At 39.7% G+C, this 22,166-nt stretch overlaps 1 protein-coding gene and 1 pseudogene across 1 annotated transcript in view; both read left to right on the top strand.

Annotated features, from left to right (window-relative positions):
- Positions 1–6: 6 nt before the first annotated feature.
- Positions 7–22,166, top strand: part of AKAP3 (A-kinase anchoring protein 3) — a 36,818-nt gene continuing 14,658 nt past the window's right edge. The window contains exons 1-3 of the mRNA XM_023195258.2: positions 7–600; positions 3,640–3,743; positions 13,588–13,683. Coding sequence (XP_023051026.2) covers positions 13,588–13,683 — 96 coding nt within the window. The 5' untranslated portion in view covers positions 7–600; positions 3,640–3,743. The remainder of the gene's footprint in view (positions 601–3,639; positions 3,744–13,587; positions 13,684–22,166) is intronic.
- Positions 14,955–17,801, top strand: LOC111528525 (annotated as a pseudogene).

Raw genomic sequence — 22,166 nt, 5'->3', positions numbered from 1 at the left:
AGCTTGAACCCTATTGTGAAAAGTGTAGGTTGTGCGCTCCTTTTGAGAATCTAGTGCCTGATGATCTGTCACGGTCTCCCATCACCCCCAGATGAGACCATCTAGTTGCAGGAAAACAGGGCTCCCACTGGTTCTGTATGATGGCATAATAGTAGAAATAAAGTGCGCAACAAATGTAATGTGCTTGAATCATCCGGAAACCATACTCCGACCCCACTCCCATCCGTGGAAAAATTGTCTTCCACAAAGCTGGTCCCTGGTTTGAAAAAGTTTGGGGACCACTGCTCTAAAGAGAGAATTAATCAGAGTAAAGCCCAGTCCTTCCAAACTAAACATCAGTGCCTTGGAGTATATCTTCACCCGTCCTCTTTGTCCTTTTGACCATTCATTTTCTGGTAGCCTCACTACTGTTGCTATAGAGACAGTGATATCACCAATTGTGATTCTGATGTCACTCTCCGGTCCCAGCATGGGGGAGGTACACGGACGGCCACAGGAAGAAACAAGATCTTGAGCTGAGCAAGAACATCCCAGCATCTTCATTGACTTGAAAAGTGTGTTCTGGAGTCTTCTGTGGTTCACTATTCCAGTGCTACAGAGGTAGGAAATCTTACTGGACTGATAAAACAGCCCATTTTCTGATCCTCTGTGGTTGGAAGGGAGAATTCAGTGACAAGCGATAGGAAACTTTTTATATTCAACCTAGCATTGTTCTTCCATCCAGCCAATTTTGTTTTTTTTTTTTTTTTGAGATGGAATCTCACTCTGTTGCCCAGCTGGAGTACAGTGCTACAATCTTAGCTCACTGCAACCTCCACCTCCTGGGCTCAAGTGATTCTTCTGCCTCAGACTCCTGAGTAGCTGAGATTACAGGCATCCACCACCTCACCTACTAATTTTTTGTATTTTTAGTAGAGACAGGGTTTCACCATGTTGGCCAGGCTGGTCTCAAACTCCTGACCTCAAGTGATTCCCCCCGCTTCGGCCTTCCAAAGTGCTGGGATTACAGGTGTGATCCACCACGCCCAGCCTGCTCAGCCAATTTTAATCTTACCTCTGAGTCCTCTGGGAATAAACGAACCTCTCCTTCAGCAGCATTAAAGTCAAACCTACCATCTTTGCTGCTGACATTGTGATTTTGTTACAGATTTGACAAGATCTCCTCAGCCATCCTTTTGGAGACATGAAGGGTCTTACTTCCTGCTTCCCCATTTGATAGAGTAGACGCTTGGCTCCTTGCTGACTTTTCCTATTCATTGTGTGGCCATTCCTAAATTTATTTTCTTTCCAGTGCCCCAAGAGCAAAATAGAACTGGTATACCCTGAGTCCGATTCTCATGCACTTTTATCCTCTCACTGTTATTTCTGAAGCCTTGGTTAGACAACAGAACTGGGAAAGGGCAGTATATATATAACTATGTAGTGAAAGTATCTGTGCTGACAGTGACTAGAAGAAGAAGCTATTACTTAGGGAAGGTAAAAATAAAGACGTTCCACCGGAAAGCTTAACAATGAACAGTGCCATTGAGACACACAAACACACACATCTTTATTTAAACAAAATCGATTGAAACTCTGATTTAATCAGCAACCAAGTTTATTGAGATTCTACGATGTAGCAGGCACTTACAGAAAGGAAGGCAGTAAAAGAGAATGGATACAAGAAACATATTCTTCCCTCTCAAAACTAGTAATAAAACCTGGTTGAATAAACCTCAAAACTTGATCAAGTACTTAGCAACCGTGCAAGAGCTTTACTTGTGCTTTCTGCAATCTGAGTTTTTACATGAGTTTAGGAACCTTGGGTAAACAGGAGCCTCTCACTTAAAATGGATACAGGAGAAAACTGCCTTGAGATAGAGCTGTGGTCTAGGATATAACCACCATAACCAAGCCCCTGTATTGCTTATGCCCTTCATGACTGGCATTCAGATTTGCACTCCTCAACTTGAAGTCATCATCACATTGACGTCTTTGGGGACCATTTTAGTCCAGTCCTTCTGTTGGTCATGGGAAAATTTCACAGCTGCCAGAATGTTGGCAGGGCTGGAATATCTAAAGGAATATATCCGCTGATTCTACTATTTCTTTTCTGAGCCTCAATATCCTAATCTATAAGCTGAGAGTGTTAGAAAACATGGTTTCTAAGGTCTATTTATCTTTAATAGATAGCACAAAGTATCATTTTCTCTTTTGTTTTCTACCCTAACTCCAGGATATTATTTACCAACTTTCGAACTTATAGTAATTTATGAATCCATTCACTGACTCCATTAAACTCTTTAGATCTTCCTTTCTTCTTTTGCATTTCATTATAAGAAACATTGATTTAGAAATCTGAATGTTGTGATCATTAGTAAGTATTAAAGTACCTCTTTATAGATGCTATCATCCAGAACAATTAGGAAGTTGTAAAAGTCCAAAACAAGCTTCATGATGCAGATAATCCCACACATAGGACCTAGAAAATAGAATTAAAACATTAGAACATACGTAGGTGAAGTGTTTGCTGAATATTTTTGACTAGTAGTTACGCTTTCTATGAAAAAAATACAAAAGCACTTTTAAGATGTTGATTTATTTGCACTAGTGGAATAGGAAGGTCTGTTAGTAATCATTGACTAAGTCTGTGGGGTGAATGTATCTCCCAAAGGAGTCAAGCTTCAGAAGTCTTGAATATATGGATTACCACCATAGTAAATTTGAGCAAGCCGTCTTTTTTTTGTCCTTGGATTCTCCAATGCAAAAGAAAAAATGAGCTATCTGAAAATGGGCAGACTGTGCATGTTCATTCTTCCAGCAGAAAATTATTGAGCTCCAATTTTAAGATACTAGCTACTATGAGGGATACCAAGATGAATAGGAAAATACCTCTCCCCTTATGAAATCACCCAACAAAGAAGATGAAATATAGGGGAGCAATTAAAATACCAGATAGAATGTACGTGTTGAAACAAAATATGATGGAAACCTCAATGAGGGAGCAATCACATTCATTAGGTATCTAGAAAATATTTCATGGATGGGGTATCCCTTGATCTGGGCCAATAAGTAAGGGTAGAATTTAGAAAGCGATTACTAGGGGGCTGGGTGGATATTCAAGAAGAGAGTACAGTGCTCTCATGTCTTCCGCTGAAATGTCTGAGTAGAACCAGAACAAGGAAGTTAATTAATCTGGAAGATATCTGTGAACTTCCTTTATAACTTGAAGGTGTGTATTTCTTTCAAGTCCTCAAAGATGCATGCAAAGGGTTTTGAGTTCCATAAATTCAGAGTGCTTATTCTTCATTCCGGCTATTTTTCTTCCAGCTTCCTATTCGAGCAAGTTTAAAATTAAGCTAAAAAGTTTTAGGGTCTTCGTTGTTTAAAAAGACTGTTTACCAATGATTTCAAAGTGAGGAATAACAGTCGTCATTTAAGAAATCATTGGCCCAAAAGTGGAACCTTTTTTGTCGTGTGGGAACTGCTCGACTGCATCAAGAATAAGATGTACACTCATGAAATTTGAATGTCATCTTGAGCTCATTACTTAAATGCGCGTGTGAAAAATAATAAATAAGTCAAAATCATTATTTTGAATAAGAGCAATGAGTTTCATCTGTAAAATTACTCATTTTTGTCTGTGTCTTTCCATTGCAGATTCCTTATATTACATGGCAGGAGGGGGATGAACAGGGATACAGAAGACAACAGTAAATTAATCAAGAGCTTTCCTCATATCTCAGAACCTATCCTCAGTAAGGGTAAGTGGTCACATAGTTTCTGCACTTTTTGTACATAATTATCAGCATTTTAATTATATGTAACTTTAGGCAATGGATCCTATTGATTTTGTCACAATTTTCTATTAGAAGTAACTCATTTGGATGAAATATAAACTGAAGGTTAAGAGATTGTGTTTCTGGCTCTCACTTTTACTATCAATAATCTAGGACAACCTGCTTCTGAGTCTTCTAATTCTTTGGCCAAATAATAATAGCATTCATTATTTTCTTTAGAGTAATGATGCAAGCATAATAATATTTATATGTATGTATGTTTATGCAGAGGACATTACAGAGTTTAACTTCATAGACATTAACAACTTGTTTGTTAAGATAACAAAACATTAAAATAAGATACCAAAGAAAATTAGAAAATCTGGCCAGGTGCAGTGGCCCGCACCTGCAATCTCAGCACTTTGGGAGGCCAAGGCTGGTGGATTACTTGAGGTTGGGAGTTCGAGACCAGCCTGGCCAACATGGTGAAACCCTGTCCCTACTAAAAATACAAAAATTAACCAGATGTGGTGTGCCTGGTGTAGTCCCAGCTACTTGGGAGGCTGAGGCAGGTAATCATCACATTAACATTTTTGAGGAACATTTTAATCCAATCCTTCTATTGGCCATGGGAAAAATTCATAGCTTCCAGGATGTTAGCAGGGCTGGAATATCTAAAGGAATTAGGTATTCCCTTGGGAGGCGGAGGTTGCGGTGAGCATCCTGGGTGGCAGATGTTGCAATGAGCCGAGATCATGCCAGTACACTCCAACCTGGCCAACAGAGTGAGACTTTGTCTCCCCTTCCCTCCCAAAAAGAAAGAAAGTTAGAAAATCTGTCTCAGAGAAAATTTTTTTCTCTGAGAAATGGGTAAATAATTATCTTTCTGGACCTACCCTGTTTTTCTCACGGAGTCTCTCCAGATAAGCCCTGGTCTAGGAATTCTCAATTCTTGAGATGTTTTAGAATCACTCAGGGAGCATCTAAGAATTTTAAGAATGCCTAAGTTTCCCCAACCAAAAACCATTAAAATAAGATTTTCCGGGGGTGGTAACTTGGATTCAGTATTTTTACACAGTTCTCTCGGTGATGCTCCTGTCTAATTAGGGTGGAGAACCCACCATTTACCGAAGGAATCCATTGTATTTGAGTGCCTGGAAGATTAAAATAAACTGCTTCCTTAGCTCAGTAATCTGAGTGAGTGACTTCTCTGTGAAAATGAGTACAAATCCTAATAAGGATCTTTTAAGAGATCTTGTATTTTCTTTGTAACGATTATCTAAAACACCCTGTATAACAAAAATGACATGCCCACTTATATAAGTTTCTTTTTTTTTTTCGTTTTTTTTTTTTTTGGAGACGGAGTTCACTCTGTCGCCCAGGCTGGAGTGGTGCGGTGGCCAGATCTCAGCTTACTGTAAGCTCTGCCTCCCGGGTTTACGCCATTCTCCTGCCTCAGCCTCCCAAGTAGCCGGGACTACAGGTGTCCGCCACCACACCCGGCTAGTTTTTTTGTATTTTTTTAGTAGAGATGGGGTTTCACCATGTTAGCCAGGATGGTCTCGATCTCCTGACCTCGTGATCCGCCCATCTCAGCCTCCCAAAGTGCTGGGATTACAGGCTTGAGCCACCGTGCCCGGCCGCACTTATATAAGTTTCAATCATGTATTTAATCTTTCTTTGATCTGTGTCGGTTTTATTTTGAGGGAGGACATCTACCCTCACCACAGTCCAAAGACCTTTAAAACAAGTATTTCCAGTTAACCAGATGTTCATGCCTTAATCCTGCCTTACTTATTTCAAGCAATTCTTCATAAAACACAATTTCACTATAAAAAATTAGGATAAGTTGTTGGACTTCATTATAACAGTATTTTAAACCAGTATTTGTTGGAATCAAAGCACAGAGATATTCTATTTCATAAAGATGTTTGAGGCATTGTTGGAATCAAAGCACAGATATTCTATTTCATAAAGATGTTTGAGGCATTGAAGAGGAGAAATGGGCTATCTTATTCCACTTTGGTAATTCAGAAGTAAAAATCTGAGCAGCGATTTTTGCTGTTAAATTTTTTAACGCCACCAACCCAAATGTCCATCAATGATAGACTGGATTAAGAAAATGTGGCATATATACACCATGGAATACTATGCAGCCATAAAAAAGGATGAGTTCATGTCCTTTGCAGGGACATGGATGAAACTGGAAACCATCATTCTGAGCAAACTATCACAAGGACAGAAAACCAAACACCGCATGTTCTCATTCATAGGTGGGAATTGAACGATGGGAACACTTGGACACAGGACGGGGAACATCACACACTGGAGCCTGTAGTGGGGTGGGGGGATGAGGGAGGGATAGCATTAAGTGAAATACCTAATGTAAATGACGAGTTAATGGGTGCAGCCAACCAACACGGCACACGTATACATATGTAACAAATCTGCACGTTCTTTGTACCCTAGAACTTAAATTATAATTTTATAAAAGAAAAAAAAAAGAAAATATTACTGCACCCCCTCCCAAAAAAAATTTTTTTTAATGCCAACTGAGCCTAGGTGATGAAGAGGGAAGGAGGGTGAGCTAAGCAGAGAATATAAGAAGGGAATCTTCAGTGTGGAAGCCTGGGAATGGAAGTCTGGCACAGAAAAACAGGGCAAAGAGAAGGTTCTTACACTTTTAGATGATCAGTGGATAAGTCTAAGTCATCATGAGAGTTGGCCGTGTTTTCAAAGACTACCAAGTAAGATTCAATGTTGTGGAAAGTGTGTGTGACTAAGGCCAAAGCCCAAAGGAGTACATAGAATAAGTACTATGATACTCAGTTATGAGGAGAATCAATGAAAGCTGCAGGTATAAGCAATTTGTTTAAGAAAAATGACTGCAAATGGAAAACGAGAGAAATAGTAGCTAGAGGGAAGCTTGGGGTGGAATAAGACAATTAAAGTGAATCTCAGTTTTCTGGCTTAGAAGACCAGGTAAATGGTGGTGCCATTACTCAGATGAGGGAATATACCAAAGTATTTAGGAGGTTGTGAACGAATTCACATCAGCAAGGAAGTCACTGCATCCATGGACAAAGGTCCTTTGAATGGCACACATGACATCTCTGTTGTCCTGACTGATATTCAGAAATTGGGCTGAACCATAGAGGCTGAGAATTCCCCCGGGATCCTTGGCTAATGAGAAGAGATTGGCCTTAAGAAAGAGCTACCAGACTTACTGCTAGTATAAGTAAGTTACAGCTTTAGAAATTAATTAAAAATAGGTGGATACAGTGGTTCCAAGATGTCCAAATAGGAACAGCTCCAGTCTAGAGCTCCCAGTGTGAACAACACAGAAGACAGGTGATTTCTGCATTTCCCATGAGGTACTGGGTTCATCTCACTGGGACTTGTCAGACAGTGGGTGCAGGACAGTGGGTGCAGCCACCAAGCGTGAGCCGAAGCAGGGCAAGGCATTGCCTCACCTGGTAAGTGCAAGGGGTCAGGGAATTCCCTTCCTAGCCAAGGGAATCTGTGACAGACGGCACCTGGAAATCGGGTCACTCCCACCCGAATACTGAGCTTTTCCAACGGTCTTAGCAAATGGCACACCAGGAGATTATATCCCGTGCCTGGCTCGGAGGGTCCCACGCCCACGGAGCCTCGCTCATTGCTAGCACAGCAGTCTGAGATCTGCAAGGCAGCAGGGAGGCTGGGGGAGGGCACCCGCCATTGCTGAGGCTTGAGTAGGTAAACAAAGCAGCCTGGAAACTTGAACTGGGTGGAGTCCACCGCAGCTCAAGGAGGCCTGCCTGCCTGCCTCTGTAGACTCCACCTCTTGGGGCAGGCCATAGCCAAACAAAAGGCAGCAGAAACCACTGCAGACGTAAATGTCCTGGTCTGACAACTTTGAAGAGAGTAGTGGTTCTCCCAGCACAGAGTTTGAGATCTGAGAACGGACAGACTGCCTCCTCAAGTGGGTCCCTGTCCTCCGAGTAGCCTAACTGGGAGGCACTTCCCAATAGGGGCAGATTGACACCCCACACGGCCAGGTACCCCTCTGAGACAAAGCTTCCAGCTGAACGATCAGGCAGCAACATCTGCTGTTCAGCAGTATTTGCTGTTCTGCAGCCTCCACTACTGATACCCAGGCAAACAGGGTTTGGAGTGGACTTTCAGCAAACTCCAGCAGACCTGTAGCTGAGGGTCCTGACTTCCTGACTGTTAGAAGGAAAACTAACAAACAGGACATCCACACCAAAACCCCATCTGTATGTCACAACCATCAAAGACCAAAGGTAGATAAAACCACAAAGATGGGGAAAAAACAGAGCAGAAAAGCTGAAACTTCTAAAAATCAGAACGCCTCTCCCCCTCCAAAGGAATGCAGCTCCTCGCCAGCAGTGGAACAAAGCTGGATGGAAAATGACTTTGATGAGTTGAGAGAAGAAGGCTTCAGATGATCAGACTTCTCCAAGCCGAAGGAAGAAGTTCGATCCCATCGCAAAGAAGCTAAAACCTTGAAAAAAGATTAGACGGCTGGCTAACTAGAATAACCAGTGTAGAGAAGTCCTTAAATGACCTGATGTAGCTGAAAACCATGGCACGAGAACTATGTGATGAATGCACAAGCTTCAGTAGCCGACTCAATCAACTGGAAGAAAGGGTATCAGTGATTGAAGATCAAATGAATGAAATGAAGCAAGAAGAGAAGTTTAGAGAAAAAAAGAGTAAAAAGAAACTAACAAAGCTTCCAAGAAATATGGGACTATGTGAAAAGACCAAATCTACGTCTGATTGGTGTACCTGAAAGTGATGAGGAGAATGGAATCAATTTGAAAAACACTCTGCAGGATACTATCCAGGAGAACGTCCCCAACCTAGCAAGGCAGGCCGACATTCAAATTCAAGAAATACAGAGAATGCCACAAAGATACTCCTCGAGAAGAGCAACTCCAAGACACATAATTGTCAGATTCACCCAAGTTGAAATGAAGGAAAAAATGTTAAGGGCAGCCAGAGAGAAAGGTCGGGTTATACACAAAGGGAAGCCCATCAGACTAACAGCGGAGCTCTCAGCAGAAACTCTACAAGCCAGAAGAGTGTGGGGGCCAATATTCAACATTCTTAAAGAAAAGAATTTTCAACGCAGAATTTCATAGCCAGCCAAACTAAGTTTCATAAGTGAAGGAAAAATGAAATCCTTTACAACTGAGAGATTTTGTTACCACCAGGCCTGCCCTACAAGAGCTCCTGAAGGAAGCACTAACCATGAAAAAGAACAACTGGTACCAGCCACAGCAAAAACATGCCCAATTGTAGGGACCATCGATGCCAGGAAGAAACCGCATCAACTAATGAGCAAAATAACCAGCTAACATCATAATGGCAGGATCAAATTCACACATAACAATATTAACCTTAAATGTAAATGAGCTAAATGCTCCAACTAAAAGACACAGACTGGCAAATTGGATAAAGAGTCAAGACCCATCAGTGTGCTGTATTCAGGAGACCCATCTCATGTGCAGAGACACACATAGGCTCAAAATAAACGGATGGAGGAAGATCTACCAAGCAAATGGAAAACAAAAAAAAGGCAGGGGTTGCAATCCTAGTCTCTGATAAAACAGACTTTAAACCAACAAAGATCAAAAGAGACAAAGAAGGCCATTACATAATGGTAAAGGGATCAATTCAACAAGAAGAGCTAACTATCCTAAATATATATGCACCCAATGCAGGAGCACCCAGATTCATAAAGCAAGTCCTTAGAGACCGACAAAGAGACTTAGACTCCCACACACTAATAATGGGAGACTTTAACACCCCACTGTCAACATTAGACAGATCAACGAGACAGAAAATTAACAAGGATATCCAGGAATTGAACTCAACTCTGCACCAAGCGGACCTAATAGACATCTACAGAACTCTCACCCCAAATCAACAGAATATACATTCTTCTCGGCACCACATCCCACTTACTCCAAAACTGACCACATAGTTAGAAGTAAAGCACTCCTCAGCAAATGTAAAAGAACAGAAATTATAACAAACTGTCTCTCAGACCACAGTGCAATCAAACTAGAACTCAGGATTAAGAAACTCACTCAAAACCACTCAACTACATGGAAACTGAACAACGTGTTCCTGAATGACTACTGGGTACATAACAAAATGAAGGCAGAAATAAAGATGCTCCTTGAAACCAATGAGAACAAAGACACAACATACCAGAATCTCTGGGACACATTTAAAACAGTGTGTAGAGGGAAATTTATAACACTCAATGCCCACAAGAGAAAGCAGGAAAGAACTAAAACTGACACCCTAACGTCACAATTAAAAGAACTAGAGAAGCAAGAGCAAACACATGCAAAAGCTAGCAGAAGGCAAGAAATAACTAAGATCAGAGCAGAACTGAAGGAGATAGAGACAAAAAAAAAAAAAAACTCTTCAAAAACTAATGGGTCCAGGAGCTGTTTTTTTGAAAAGATCAACAAAATTGATAGATCACTAGCAAGACTAATAAAGGAGAAAAGAGAGAAGGATCAAATAGATGCAATAAAAAATGATAAAGGGGATATCACCACCGATCCCACAGAAATACAAACTACCATCAGAGAATACTATAAACACCTCTATGCAAATAAACTAGAAAATCCAGAAAACATGGATAAATTCCTCGACACATACACCCTCCCAAGACTAAACCAGGAAGAAGTTGAATCCCTGAATAGACCAATAATGGGCTCTGAAATTGAGGCAATAATTAATAGCCTACCAACCAAAAAAAGTCCAGGACCAGACGGATTCACACCCAAATTCTACCAGAGGTACAAGAAGGAGCTGGTACCATTCCTTCTGAAACTATTCCAATCAACAGAAAAATTCATTTAGAGGCCAGTATCATCCTGATACCAAAGCCTGGCAGAAACACAACAAAAAAGAATTTCAGACCAATATTCCTGATGAACACCAACGCAAAAATCCTCACTAAAATATTGGAAAACCGAATCCAGCAACACATCAAAAAGCTTATCCACCATGATCAAGTGGGCTTCATCCCTGGGATGCAAGGCTGGTTCAACATACGCAAATCAATAAACGTAATCCACCATATAAACAGAACGAAAGATAAAAACCACATGATTATCTCAAAAGTTGCAGAAAATTCCTTTGACAAAATTCAACAACCCTTCATGCTACAAACTCTCAATAAATTAGGTATTGATGGGACGTATCTCAAAATAAGAAGAGCTATTTATGACAAACCCACAGCCAATATCATACTGAATGGGCAAAAACTGGAAGCATTCCCTTTGAAAACTGGCACAAGACAGGGATGCCCTCTCTCATTACTTCTATTCGATATAGTGTTGGCCAGGGCAATCAGGCAGGAGAAAGAAAGAAAGGGTATTCAATTAGGAAAAGAAGAAGTCAAATTGCCCCCGTTTGCAGATGACATGCTTGTATACTTAGAAAACCCCATCGTCTCAGCCCAAAATCTCCTTAAGCTCATAAGCAACTTCAGCAAAGTCTCGGGATACAAAATCAGTGTGCAAAAATCACAAGCATTCTTACACACCAATAACAGACAAACAGAGAGCCAAATCATGAGTGAACTACTATTACAATTGCTTCAAAGAGAATAAAATACCTCGGAATCCAACTTACAAGGAATGTGAAGGACCTCTTCAAGGAGAACTACAAACTACTGCTCAACAAAATAAAAGAGGACACAAACAAATGGAGGAACATTCCATGCTCATGGATAGGAAGAGTCGATATTGTGAAAATGGCCATGCTGCCCAAGTTAATTTATAGATTCAGTGCCATCCCCATTAAGCTACCAATGACTTTCTTCACAGAATTGGAAAAACTACTTTAAAGTTCATATGGAACCAAAAAAAGAGCCTGCAATGCCAAGACAATCCTAAGCCAAAAGAACAAAGCTGGAGGCATCATGCTACCTGACTTCAAACTATACTACAAGGCTATAGTAACCAAAACAGCATGGTACTGGTACCAAAACAGGAATATAGACCAATGGAACAGAACAGAGCCCTCAGAAATAATTCCACACATCTACAACCATCTGATCTTTGACAAACCTGACAAAAACAAGAAATAGGGAAAGGATTTCCTCTTTAATACATGGTACTGGGAAAACTGGCTAGCCATATGTAGAAAGCTGAAACTGGATCCCTTCCTTAAACCTTACACAAAAATTAATTCAAGATGGATTAAAGACTTAAATGTTAGACATAAAACCATAAAAACCCTAGAAGAAGACCTAGGCAATACCATTCAGGACATAGGCATGGGCAAGGACTTCATGTCTAAAACACCAAAAGCAATGGCAACAAAAGCCAAAATTCACAAATGGCATATGATTAAACTAAAGAGCTTCTGCACAGCAAAAGAAACTACCATCAGAATGAACACGCAACCTACAGAATGGGAGAAAATTTTTGCAATCTACTCGTCTGACAAAGGGCTAATATCCAGAATCTATAAAGAACTCAAACAAACTTACAAGAAAAACACAAACAACCCCATCAAAAAGTGGGCAAAGGATATGAACAGACACTTCTCAAAAGAAGACATTTATGCAGCCAACAGACACATGAAAAAATGCTCATCATCACTGGCCATCAGAGAAATGCAAATCAAAACCACAATGAGATACCATCTCACGCCAGTTAGAATGGCGATCATTAAAAAGTCAGGAAACAACAGGTGCTGGAGAAGATGTGGAGAAATAGGAACACTTTTACACTGTTGGTGGGACTGTAAACTAGTTCAACCACTGTGGAAGACAGTGTGGGGATTCCTCAAGGATCTAGAACTAGAAATACTGTTTGACCCAGCCATCCCATTACTGGCTATATACCCAAAGGATTATAAACCATGCTGCTATAGAGACACATGCACGTGTATGTTTATTGTGGCACTATTCACAATAGCAAAACCTTGGAACCAACCCAGATGTCCATCAATGATAGACTGGATTAAGAAAATGTGGCACATATACACCATGGAATACTATGCAGCCATAAAAAAGGATGAGTTCATGTCCTTTGTAGGGACATGGAGGATGCTGGAAACCATCATTCTCAGCAAACTGTCATAAGGATAAAAAACTAAACACTGCATATTCTCACTCATGGGGAATTGAACAATGAGAACACTTGGACACAGGAAGGGGAACATCACACACTGGGGCCTGTCATGGAGTGGGGGTAGAGGGTAGGGATAGCATTAGGAGATATACCTAATGTAAATGACAAGTTAATGGGTGTAGCAAACCAAAATGGCACATGTATACAGAGGTAACAAACCTGCATGTTGTGCACATGTACCCTAGAACTTAAAGTATAATAAAAAAGTTAATTAAAAATAAAACAATTACTTAAAAGCTAAATTGAACAGACAAGGGAGCAGTAAATTAATTCTATTTTGGTCACCTTGAGTTTTGAGTGTCTACTGAAAATCCTATGGGTGCAGGGGAGGGTCGTCAAGCAAGGATATAAAAGGGCAGGACATGTCTGCCTAGGTTCATTCATTTAACAAAGATGTGTTAAGCACCTGTAGCAGATACCAGGCACTAGCTTCTTCCTTAGAGGTACAAATATGTTTAAGGAATCTTCCTTCCATTGAGAGCTGAGGATGAAGATATTCAGAGTGGAGTGCGTCTGAAGTGGCTGTTGGGGAAGGTTTCTACTGAAGGCATTGTTCGTATTTCCCACGCCTCATCCCTTCACCACGTTTCTTCTCACTTTCATAAAATCTGCCCTTGTGATGACCCTTTCTCCATTTTTTTTCCTACTTCCAGATGGCAGATAAGGTTGACTGGTTAAAAAGCCCAACTGGAGTATGCAGAGTTGTTGTCTATTCTCCTGGAGACAACGAAGCCCAGGACTGGAACATGGTAAGGTCAACCTCTTCATAAACACTAGGTTAAGAATATGGGGGCTGTCATTAAGAGTAGCCTTATTCTCTCCACCATACCACCAACCTCTTATTTTTCAAGGTGGGATTCTTGAGGCAAGTGGGAAATCAGCCCCTATAGAACAAAACATTCCGATTTATAGTTTTCTGGAAAAAATTCCCATCCTATGGTATTTAATATGCTATAAGTAATGAAACATATATGTACACATAAGCTGTATAACATATATAGGTATATATAAATATGTATATGTCAGCTGTATATTACAGCTATAAAATTTTAATTTTCAAACAGAGAGGAATTGGAGATAAATGTCTCCAAGGCTTATAGACAATATTTTCTAAAATGTAGGATGCCTTAAAATTCTCAGAACTATAAACTCTGATCTAAGTAACATGATCATCCTGCTTTCATCATTCAACAAACATTTATTAAATGCTTACTTAGTATAAGGCAATGTATCAGTGAGGGTCTAGTTAGAAGATAGAAACCATACCAGTAACTTAACATTTAAAACTTATTTACTAATAAAACATAGTTAACTACTAAAAGGCATAAAAGAGGACCCTAGGAATCCCAGAAATAACAAATGCAGGAAGCAGCTACTACCCCCAGGCTGAGATTACATAAACAGGGAAGAAACTAAGTAATACTCACAAGAGCTCCTTCTCCTTCAATCAAAGCTGCTTCCCATCTCTTTGGAGAGAATGTGGCTGCCACAGGAAATTTGCCAGAGGGAAGCCCTTTCCTCCTGCTCTGACCACACAGTGTCCCCCAGTACCCTCTGTTGACAAAGCCAACTACAAAGGAGAAATGTTTAGGGTTCAGCTCTGGTGTCACAAAGCAAGGCAAAGAAAGGTGGATTTGGAGTGAGAGACAGTAAATCAATAACTGGCACAGACACTGTCCTGACTGTCAGGGTCAGAGATATAACAATAAACTAGAATCCTCTCCTTTTAAGGATCTCATAATCTAATGGAATCACTATTATTCATAGACTCTTTGTACTATTACAACATTGATCAGACTGGGCACAGTGGCTCACACCTGAAATCCCAACTCTTTGGGGGGCCAAGGCAGGAAGACTCTTTGAGCTCAGGAGTTGGAGACCAGCCTGGGCAACATGGCGAAGCTCTGTCTTTACTTAAAAAAGAATTAGCCAGAGTGGTGGCACGCCCCTGTAGTTCCAGCAACTTGAGAGGCTGAGGCAGGAGAATCACTTGAGCCCAGAAGTTTGAGGTCGCAGTGAGCTATGACCATGCCACTGTGCTCCAGCCTGGGCAACAGTGAGACCCTGTCTCAAAAAAAAAAAAAAAGTTAACATTTCTCAAACATTTATTTGCATGTGATCAAATGCAAATGACCCGTCTTCTTCTATTTGTCCAAATCTGGTCGATCTATATAAAGTTTTAAAGAGAAAATGCTAACAAATCTACATAAGACATTAAGACATAAAGATAATAACTATTCAATTACTGTAGAGTGAGGGCCAACCAAAACTGCTTCTACTAGATCTTTGATTTACTTCTGCCCTTTCATTTGGAGAAGCAAAAGGCAGATCAGTTTCAATGTTAAATCAAATGAACTTAGTGATTTTTCACTAAGTGAGAAACAAGAAAGAATATAACAATTACTGCCCCCTCTGAACCTTATCATTCATTTTGGAAAATAAAAAATACGCATATGAAAGTAGAAATGTCGGTGAGGGTAGTGGCCCCGGCCCCCACCACCACCGCCAGAGACTCGCTCTCTTCCTCTGGGCCGCGCCTGGGCCTTCAGCCTGCGGCTCCACTTGCCACGTCTCAGGTTTCTTTACCTCCAGAAAGAACAAAATTGACCCATTGAATTCTGGAAGTTCGTTGAAGAGTCTGAAATTAGGGAGTTAGTTCAAATTTGAACATGGCTAATCGAGGCGCAACAAGACCCAACGGCCCAAATACTGGAAATAAAATATGCCAATTCAAACTAGTACTTCTGGGAGAGTCTGCTGTCAGCAAACCAAGCCTAGTGCTTCGTTTTGTGACAGGCCAATGTCATGAATTTCAAGAGAGTACCATTGAGTTAACTCTCGAAGTGATAAAAGCTGTTTCTTTGTGAAATATGGGCCCAAAAGGAAAACCAACTGCTAGTGCTTGTGATGGAAGTGAAGAGAAAATGAAGAGCTCTAAGAGTGATGATGGTTCTTAGCCAGAAAATAGACGTTTTGGATAAATTAAAGTGGTTTTACAGATTCGGCTGATTTTCTATCCCAAACTGTGTGTCTTGATGACACTACAGTATAGTTTGAAATATGGGATACAGCTGGTCAAGAACAATGCCACAGCCTAGCGCCAACGTACTGCGGAGGAGCACAAACAGCCATCGTTGTATACGATATCACAAATGAAGAGTCCTTTGCAAGTGCGAGAAATTGGGCTGAAGAACTTCAGAGGCAAGCATGTCCTGACATCGTAATAGCTTTATCAGGAAACAAGGCTGACCTAGCAAATAAAAGAGCAGTAGATTTCCAGGAAGCACAGCCCTGTGCAGATGACAATAGTTTATTATTCATGAAGACATCAGCTAAAACATCAATGAATGTAAATGAAATGTTCATGGCAATTGCTAAAAAATTGCCAAAGAATGAACCACAAAATGCAGGAGCAGACTCTGCCAGAGGAAGAGGAGTAGCCCTTACTGAACCCACACAACCAACCAGGAGTCAGTGTTGTAGTAATTAAACCTCCAGTTTGAACTAGCTGGAATAGTCTTCTGCTTCTTAAACGTTAGTAACAATGCAATTGGACCATTTAACCAGCCCAGTGTGACTTCCAAAAGAAGAGACTTATGATAGAGTCAAGTTTCTAATACAGAATTATTTTAAGTGTTTTGAACTTAATTTTTAATAACATGCATGGGTCCCCTATGTTACATGCTGTAACATGTCCCTCATGTTACAGCAGTAAGGAAAAACGAGGACTATGTATACATTTGGTTTCATTGGAAGGTTGGGGGAATAATTTCTCATGGCTAGGAATATAGGCAAATGACTATCTGGATCCACAGTTAACCAGCCCATTTCTCCACACTGGTACGGTAGTCACCTGTGAAAAAAATTTAGAATTTACTAATTTGGGCTTTTCAAAAACATTCTTTTTGTAGAAGGAGATTCTAAAGTTATTTATGCTTGGCCGTAGTATTCAGGCAAATGTTCATTTTTTCCTGGTATCAGTATTTAAAATGAACATTCCATATTTTAATAAATTATGCCACATATACAAGGTGGGGACGTGGGTGGAAAGAGCGTTAATTGCATCTAAATTATAGCCAGTCCTGTTTTTTGGTTTTTTTTCTTAATGGGGTTAAAAAAAATCAAAAGCAACCCCATCTTGTTTTAGGAATTTGAGAACTAATAGATGCATCTGAATGGATAGTGTTTCTTTCAAACATGTGAGTTCTTTAACAAAAATGAAATAAACCAGGTGTCTGTGATTTCTAATTAATCACTGCTGGCCATGACATAGGTTTTGTTGTTTGGCGCAGGGAGGGGACTTTCGTTCGCTTGTGACACAATGTAGTCAATGCACTAACAATTCTGTATATTTAAACTTCATTATTTTAAATTCCATCTTCAGCTGTACTGTCAATAGGCTACTGCATTATAGTCTCCATATATGTATCACTTTTCTGTAATATTTAAGAGTTACTTAAAAGTATACAAAATGTACAGTTACTAAAACAGCCAGTTGTTTCTGTCTCCCCCTTTGACAGGAAGGGGCTTCAGTTGTTCCTCCTTGACTAGAACCATAACCAACAATGTACCCATAATTTGTAACATAAAGTATTGCAACATGTTAGTAACAATCTTGCAGCCTTGTTTTCCAACCTTCATTTTATTTTCATCAGTTCAGTATATTGCACTAATTATTTTCGGTATTTTCCTTATATGAGAGCTACCATGTGTCAGAGACGATTTAATCTATTTAAGTGTTGGACTGTTAGGAGAACTTGTACATTTACAATAATGCAGAATTAGGAAAATGGGTCACCAGCATTTAGTTCTATATTGAGGTTCTCAGGTTTGAATAAAGTGGTATAAAAAGAAAAAAAAAAAAGAATCTAGAAATGTCACTTGAAAGCGCTGAATAACTGTTGGACTAATGAAAAGCAGTTCACGATTATTTGTCAAATGTATTTTCTAGACAATAATTGCTGTAAGTGTTTAAAGAATTGATCATTTCAAAATGGGAGGTGGTCAGAGAAAATTTTATAAAGTATGTTTAACTGAGACAAAGGTGGAGAAGAGAAATAGGACAGGGAGGTAGATAGCTGACTTAAAACTACTGAAGCAAAAGATGGTGAGCGGAGAAAATGAAACCCATTAATTCTTTTTACATTATCCTTCATGGACATGAAAATTTGCCTCAGGATTCAGAAATACCGAGATAATTTGGCATCTTCCTTCCCTAACTGCTCAGAATACTATTGCGTAAGAAGAGGAAGGTTGCAAGAGGATAAAGGGGTTTGAAGGGATGGATGTTTGGTCATGGACTGCATTGATCAGAAAGGAAATGTGGGTACTAAAGTTTGATTAACACCTTTTGCAAAATCCTCGTGGATAGAGGGGAATAATAAACATACGGTATACACATTTTAGGTTTAAAAATATATAGACATCAAAAACCCATAAACACAGCAACTTAACACAATTCCGTGGACTCCATTGTAAAGCTGTATGTATGCTATAGGTTTGGTTTTTTATTTTTATTTTTTTTTTTATTTTATTTATCTTTTAAAATATATTCATTGTAGAGACGGGTTTTTGCCATGTTGCCCAGGCTGGTCTCAAACTCCTGAGCTCAAGCGAGATCTGCCCACCTTGGCCTCCCAAAGTGATGGGACTGCAGGCATGAGCCACTATGCCCAATCAGTTTGGGTTTGTTTTTTTTTTTTTTAATTGAAAAGGGCAAAAGATTAAACCCCACAGCTGCACTCTAGTAAGGGTTTCCTGTACTGTTACAGCCCAATTATGGAAACACACCTATTTGCAAGTTGATGTGCTTGTTCGTAAATAACTAGTTATCATTTTCAAAACAAGGATAAAATTATCACTTCGATACAGAGACAAAAATGAATACATATGAAAGATTGTACCTACCTCACTAGTGAGGAAATCGGTTAGGTATTGCCACCAGTTCAAAGGAGAATTCTTTAAAGATACACTTATAGATCAGGAATATTGAAATAAATGTGCAAACAAAAGTAAAACTGACCTGCTCCACAATGGGGAAGGGAAATCAACCAGACTTCCACTAGATGGAATTTTCACAACTATAGACAAGAGTTGTTTTGCATTGCTATCAATTATCTACAGCTTGCAGAACTGTAAAATAGCTCCCACAGACTGAGAATCAGGTAATGTGGAAGATTGAAGACAATACTTAGTCTGCCGGCTGTAGACAATGCTTAGTTTCCTATTGAAGCACAACTTTTTTTCCCTGTAGGCTTCCCCATTTTGATAAAAATTAAAATAATCTCAAGGTAAGATTATTCTTGACCACAAAATGAGGTTAGTCTCATTAGATTTGGCCTGATTATTTACTTAGGTGCAGCAACTGGATAGGCCTTCTTAAGTATGCTTTACCGGAAGTTCTCATACGGAATCTCAGATTGGACTTTTAAAGCCCTCTATTGGCCGGGCGCGGTGGCTCACACCTGTAATCCCAGCACTTTGGGAGGCCGAGGCAGGCGGATCACGAGGTCAGGAGATCAAGACCATCCTGGCTAACGCGGTGAAACCCCGTCTCTACTAAAAACACAAAAAAACTAGCCGGGCGAGGTGGCGGGCGCCTGTATTCCCAGCTACTCGGGAGGCTGAGGCAGGAGAATGGCGTGAACCCGGGAGGCGGAGTTTGCAGTGAGCTGAGATCCGGCCACTGCACTCCAGCCTGGGCGACAGAGCGAGACTCCGTCTCAAAAAAAAAAAAAAAAAAATAACCTGTATTGTTTACTGTCCTGAGATTAGGAGGTCAAGCCTAAGAAACGCTCTCCCAGGTTTCACCTGCAGTCCCTAGGAAAACAAGCAGGTATACATTTCGACTTCTCCGAAAGAGTCTCAACCACTAATATTAATCATAACTGCTAACCCAAAGTTAACAGTTATGATTATGAAAGAATATACCCTCTTTCTAGATCACAAAAATACTAAGGGTGAGGAGTATATAATTGGGAACATCACACACCAGCTGAAATGCAGATGAGCAGAACTCGTGACTGCAGAGGAAGACGACTCCCTCCGGTCACGTACACCCCTTATACCACCTAAGCGGAGAAGATGAACAGACTCATTAACAGACTTAAAGATATAACCTCTCTATAAGTGATAAAAAAAAATAAGCAAAAGCATATAAACTTTATGCTTAGCCATCAGTGTCTCAGTGTTCCGTCTTAGAAATGATCTACATATCCAATGAATATGCATTAACTCAATGTAATACCATCCAGTGTTTTAAGTTATATAAAGATGTTGGAAACTTATCATTAGGCTGACATACTACAAAACATAATAACTGTTGAAATAAAGTTTGTCAGAATGATTATTGAACTTGGTTAAATGCAAATTTACATTTTTCATAATCTTAAACATTAAATAGAAGTAATGCTGGCATTTTTGGATCTGTAAACCTGTATAAGTTTATGAAAAGCATATCAAAGTAAAATAAAAGCATACAATTGTATAATATTTAACACTGATAAATAAGAAGAGACATAGCTGTTTTTATTAAACCAGAATTATTCAACTAGTATTATTTGCCAAAGATTTACCTAATTTATGTGAACCTGGGTTTCTAAAATGTTTCTGAGGTAGGTTCTGTAAAAATACTTTTTTTCTTCACGTTCCCCTTGAATATTTTAAATATTAAGAGCTTGATTTCCTCATTTTTGAAGGATATCAAGAATATGTAAATTACATGTGTATGTTTGTGTGTGTGTGTGTGTGTGTGTGTGTGTGTGTGTGTGAGCATGTACCAATCAGAATAAACATCCTTTAAGAGACTTCGTAGTATAACACATGAATACTCTCTGGAGGAAGACATTTCTGCTTACACCTAACATTTTCTGAATTACAGACACGTTTTCTGAATTACGGACACATAGCAATACAGCCACTGATAGAGACAGTTTATAGCTTCAATTCTAAACTTTCAGCCACACTTTGTGTCAAAAATAAACCAGAAACATAAAACTCACTTGTCCAGATATCAAAGAGCACTTCTCCTTCCAAGTGAGCACAAATGTCTTAACTGATGAACTTAAGGTGGACAAAAAATACTGTCGAAACAAATTTTCTGTTGCCTCGCACCCAACAGAGGATATAACTCTATAAATCATGAATCCACAAAAGAGATTACCAAATGGTCAGACAATAAAATCAAGTTTCCAATCATTGCTGCCACCAACTGGCCATAAACAAACTGAAATGAGAACCAAAAACAAAATTAGTAGAGAGGAAAATTAAAACTAGAAAAACCGAATGTCTGCAAACTTCTGCTGTCACTCTGGGGGCTGAGAAAAGACACACCTGGTGCACCTGTCTCATGAGGACGTTTATCTCCGTTAGGTGGATCTATTGGGCATCTTGGCAGAAGACTTCCAAAACCGTTATAAGATAATTCTCAAAGAAGGGTAAAATAATGACTCCCATACATATATAAAAATGAATATGTGTTAAAGATTTTATTTAACTCATTAACAAGGAACTGGTGAGATTCAAAAGACACATATAGCTTAGAGATATTGAAGTGAATGTGCCATTGGAGGCAAAACTGACCTTCGCTACAGTGGGAGAGGCAGTCAGTCGACCCTCCCTTTATCGGTGTCTAGACACGAATTATATTGCATTGATGTCAGTTATCTACAGTTAATAGAGTTGTAAAATAGCTCCAAGAGAATGAGAATCAGATCGTCTGGAAGGATGTGCTATAGATGATGTGTGGTTTTCCGCTAAAGCACAAAATACCCCATATAGTAGCTATTATTCTAATTAGGAGAACCACTGGGAGAATTTTGAACCAAGCACAACAGACCTTAACTCCGACATGGTAACAAATCATTTAAACCAGTCCTGCAGACAACTAGCACAACTGCTTTTCCTTTCTTTCCAAGTAATCAAAGCACAGCAGGATATTGTAGAGGTGGAGAGCCCAGATTTTAGAATCAGAATTGGATCTGAATATGAAACCCCACTGTGCTGTGAGAAGCCCAGCAAACTATTTAACTTCTCTAAGTCTCTGTTTTCTTACCCGTGAAACTGGAAGAATAAAACCTATCTTACTAGGTGAATATGAGGATTAAACAAAATAGTGCTTGTAAAGCATTTAGCACAGTGCCTGGCAAACATTACAAGTACTTCACGAATAGTAACTAGTAACTATATGACACTTGGTAATAAAAATACCAAATTGTTCTTTAAAGGTGGGCAA

The sequence above is a fragment of the Piliocolobus tephrosceles genome, unplaced genomic scaffold (genome assembly GCF_002776525.5).
Source record: "Piliocolobus tephrosceles isolate RC106 unplaced genomic scaffold, ASM277652v3 unscaffolded_31019, whole genome shotgun sequence".
NCBI classification, from domain to species: domain Eukaryota; kingdom Metazoa; phylum Chordata; class Mammalia; order Primates; family Cercopithecidae; genus Piliocolobus; species Piliocolobus tephrosceles.
Note: the sequence above shows the minus strand (reverse complement) of the source record. Positions and strands in the feature narration are given on the sequence as shown.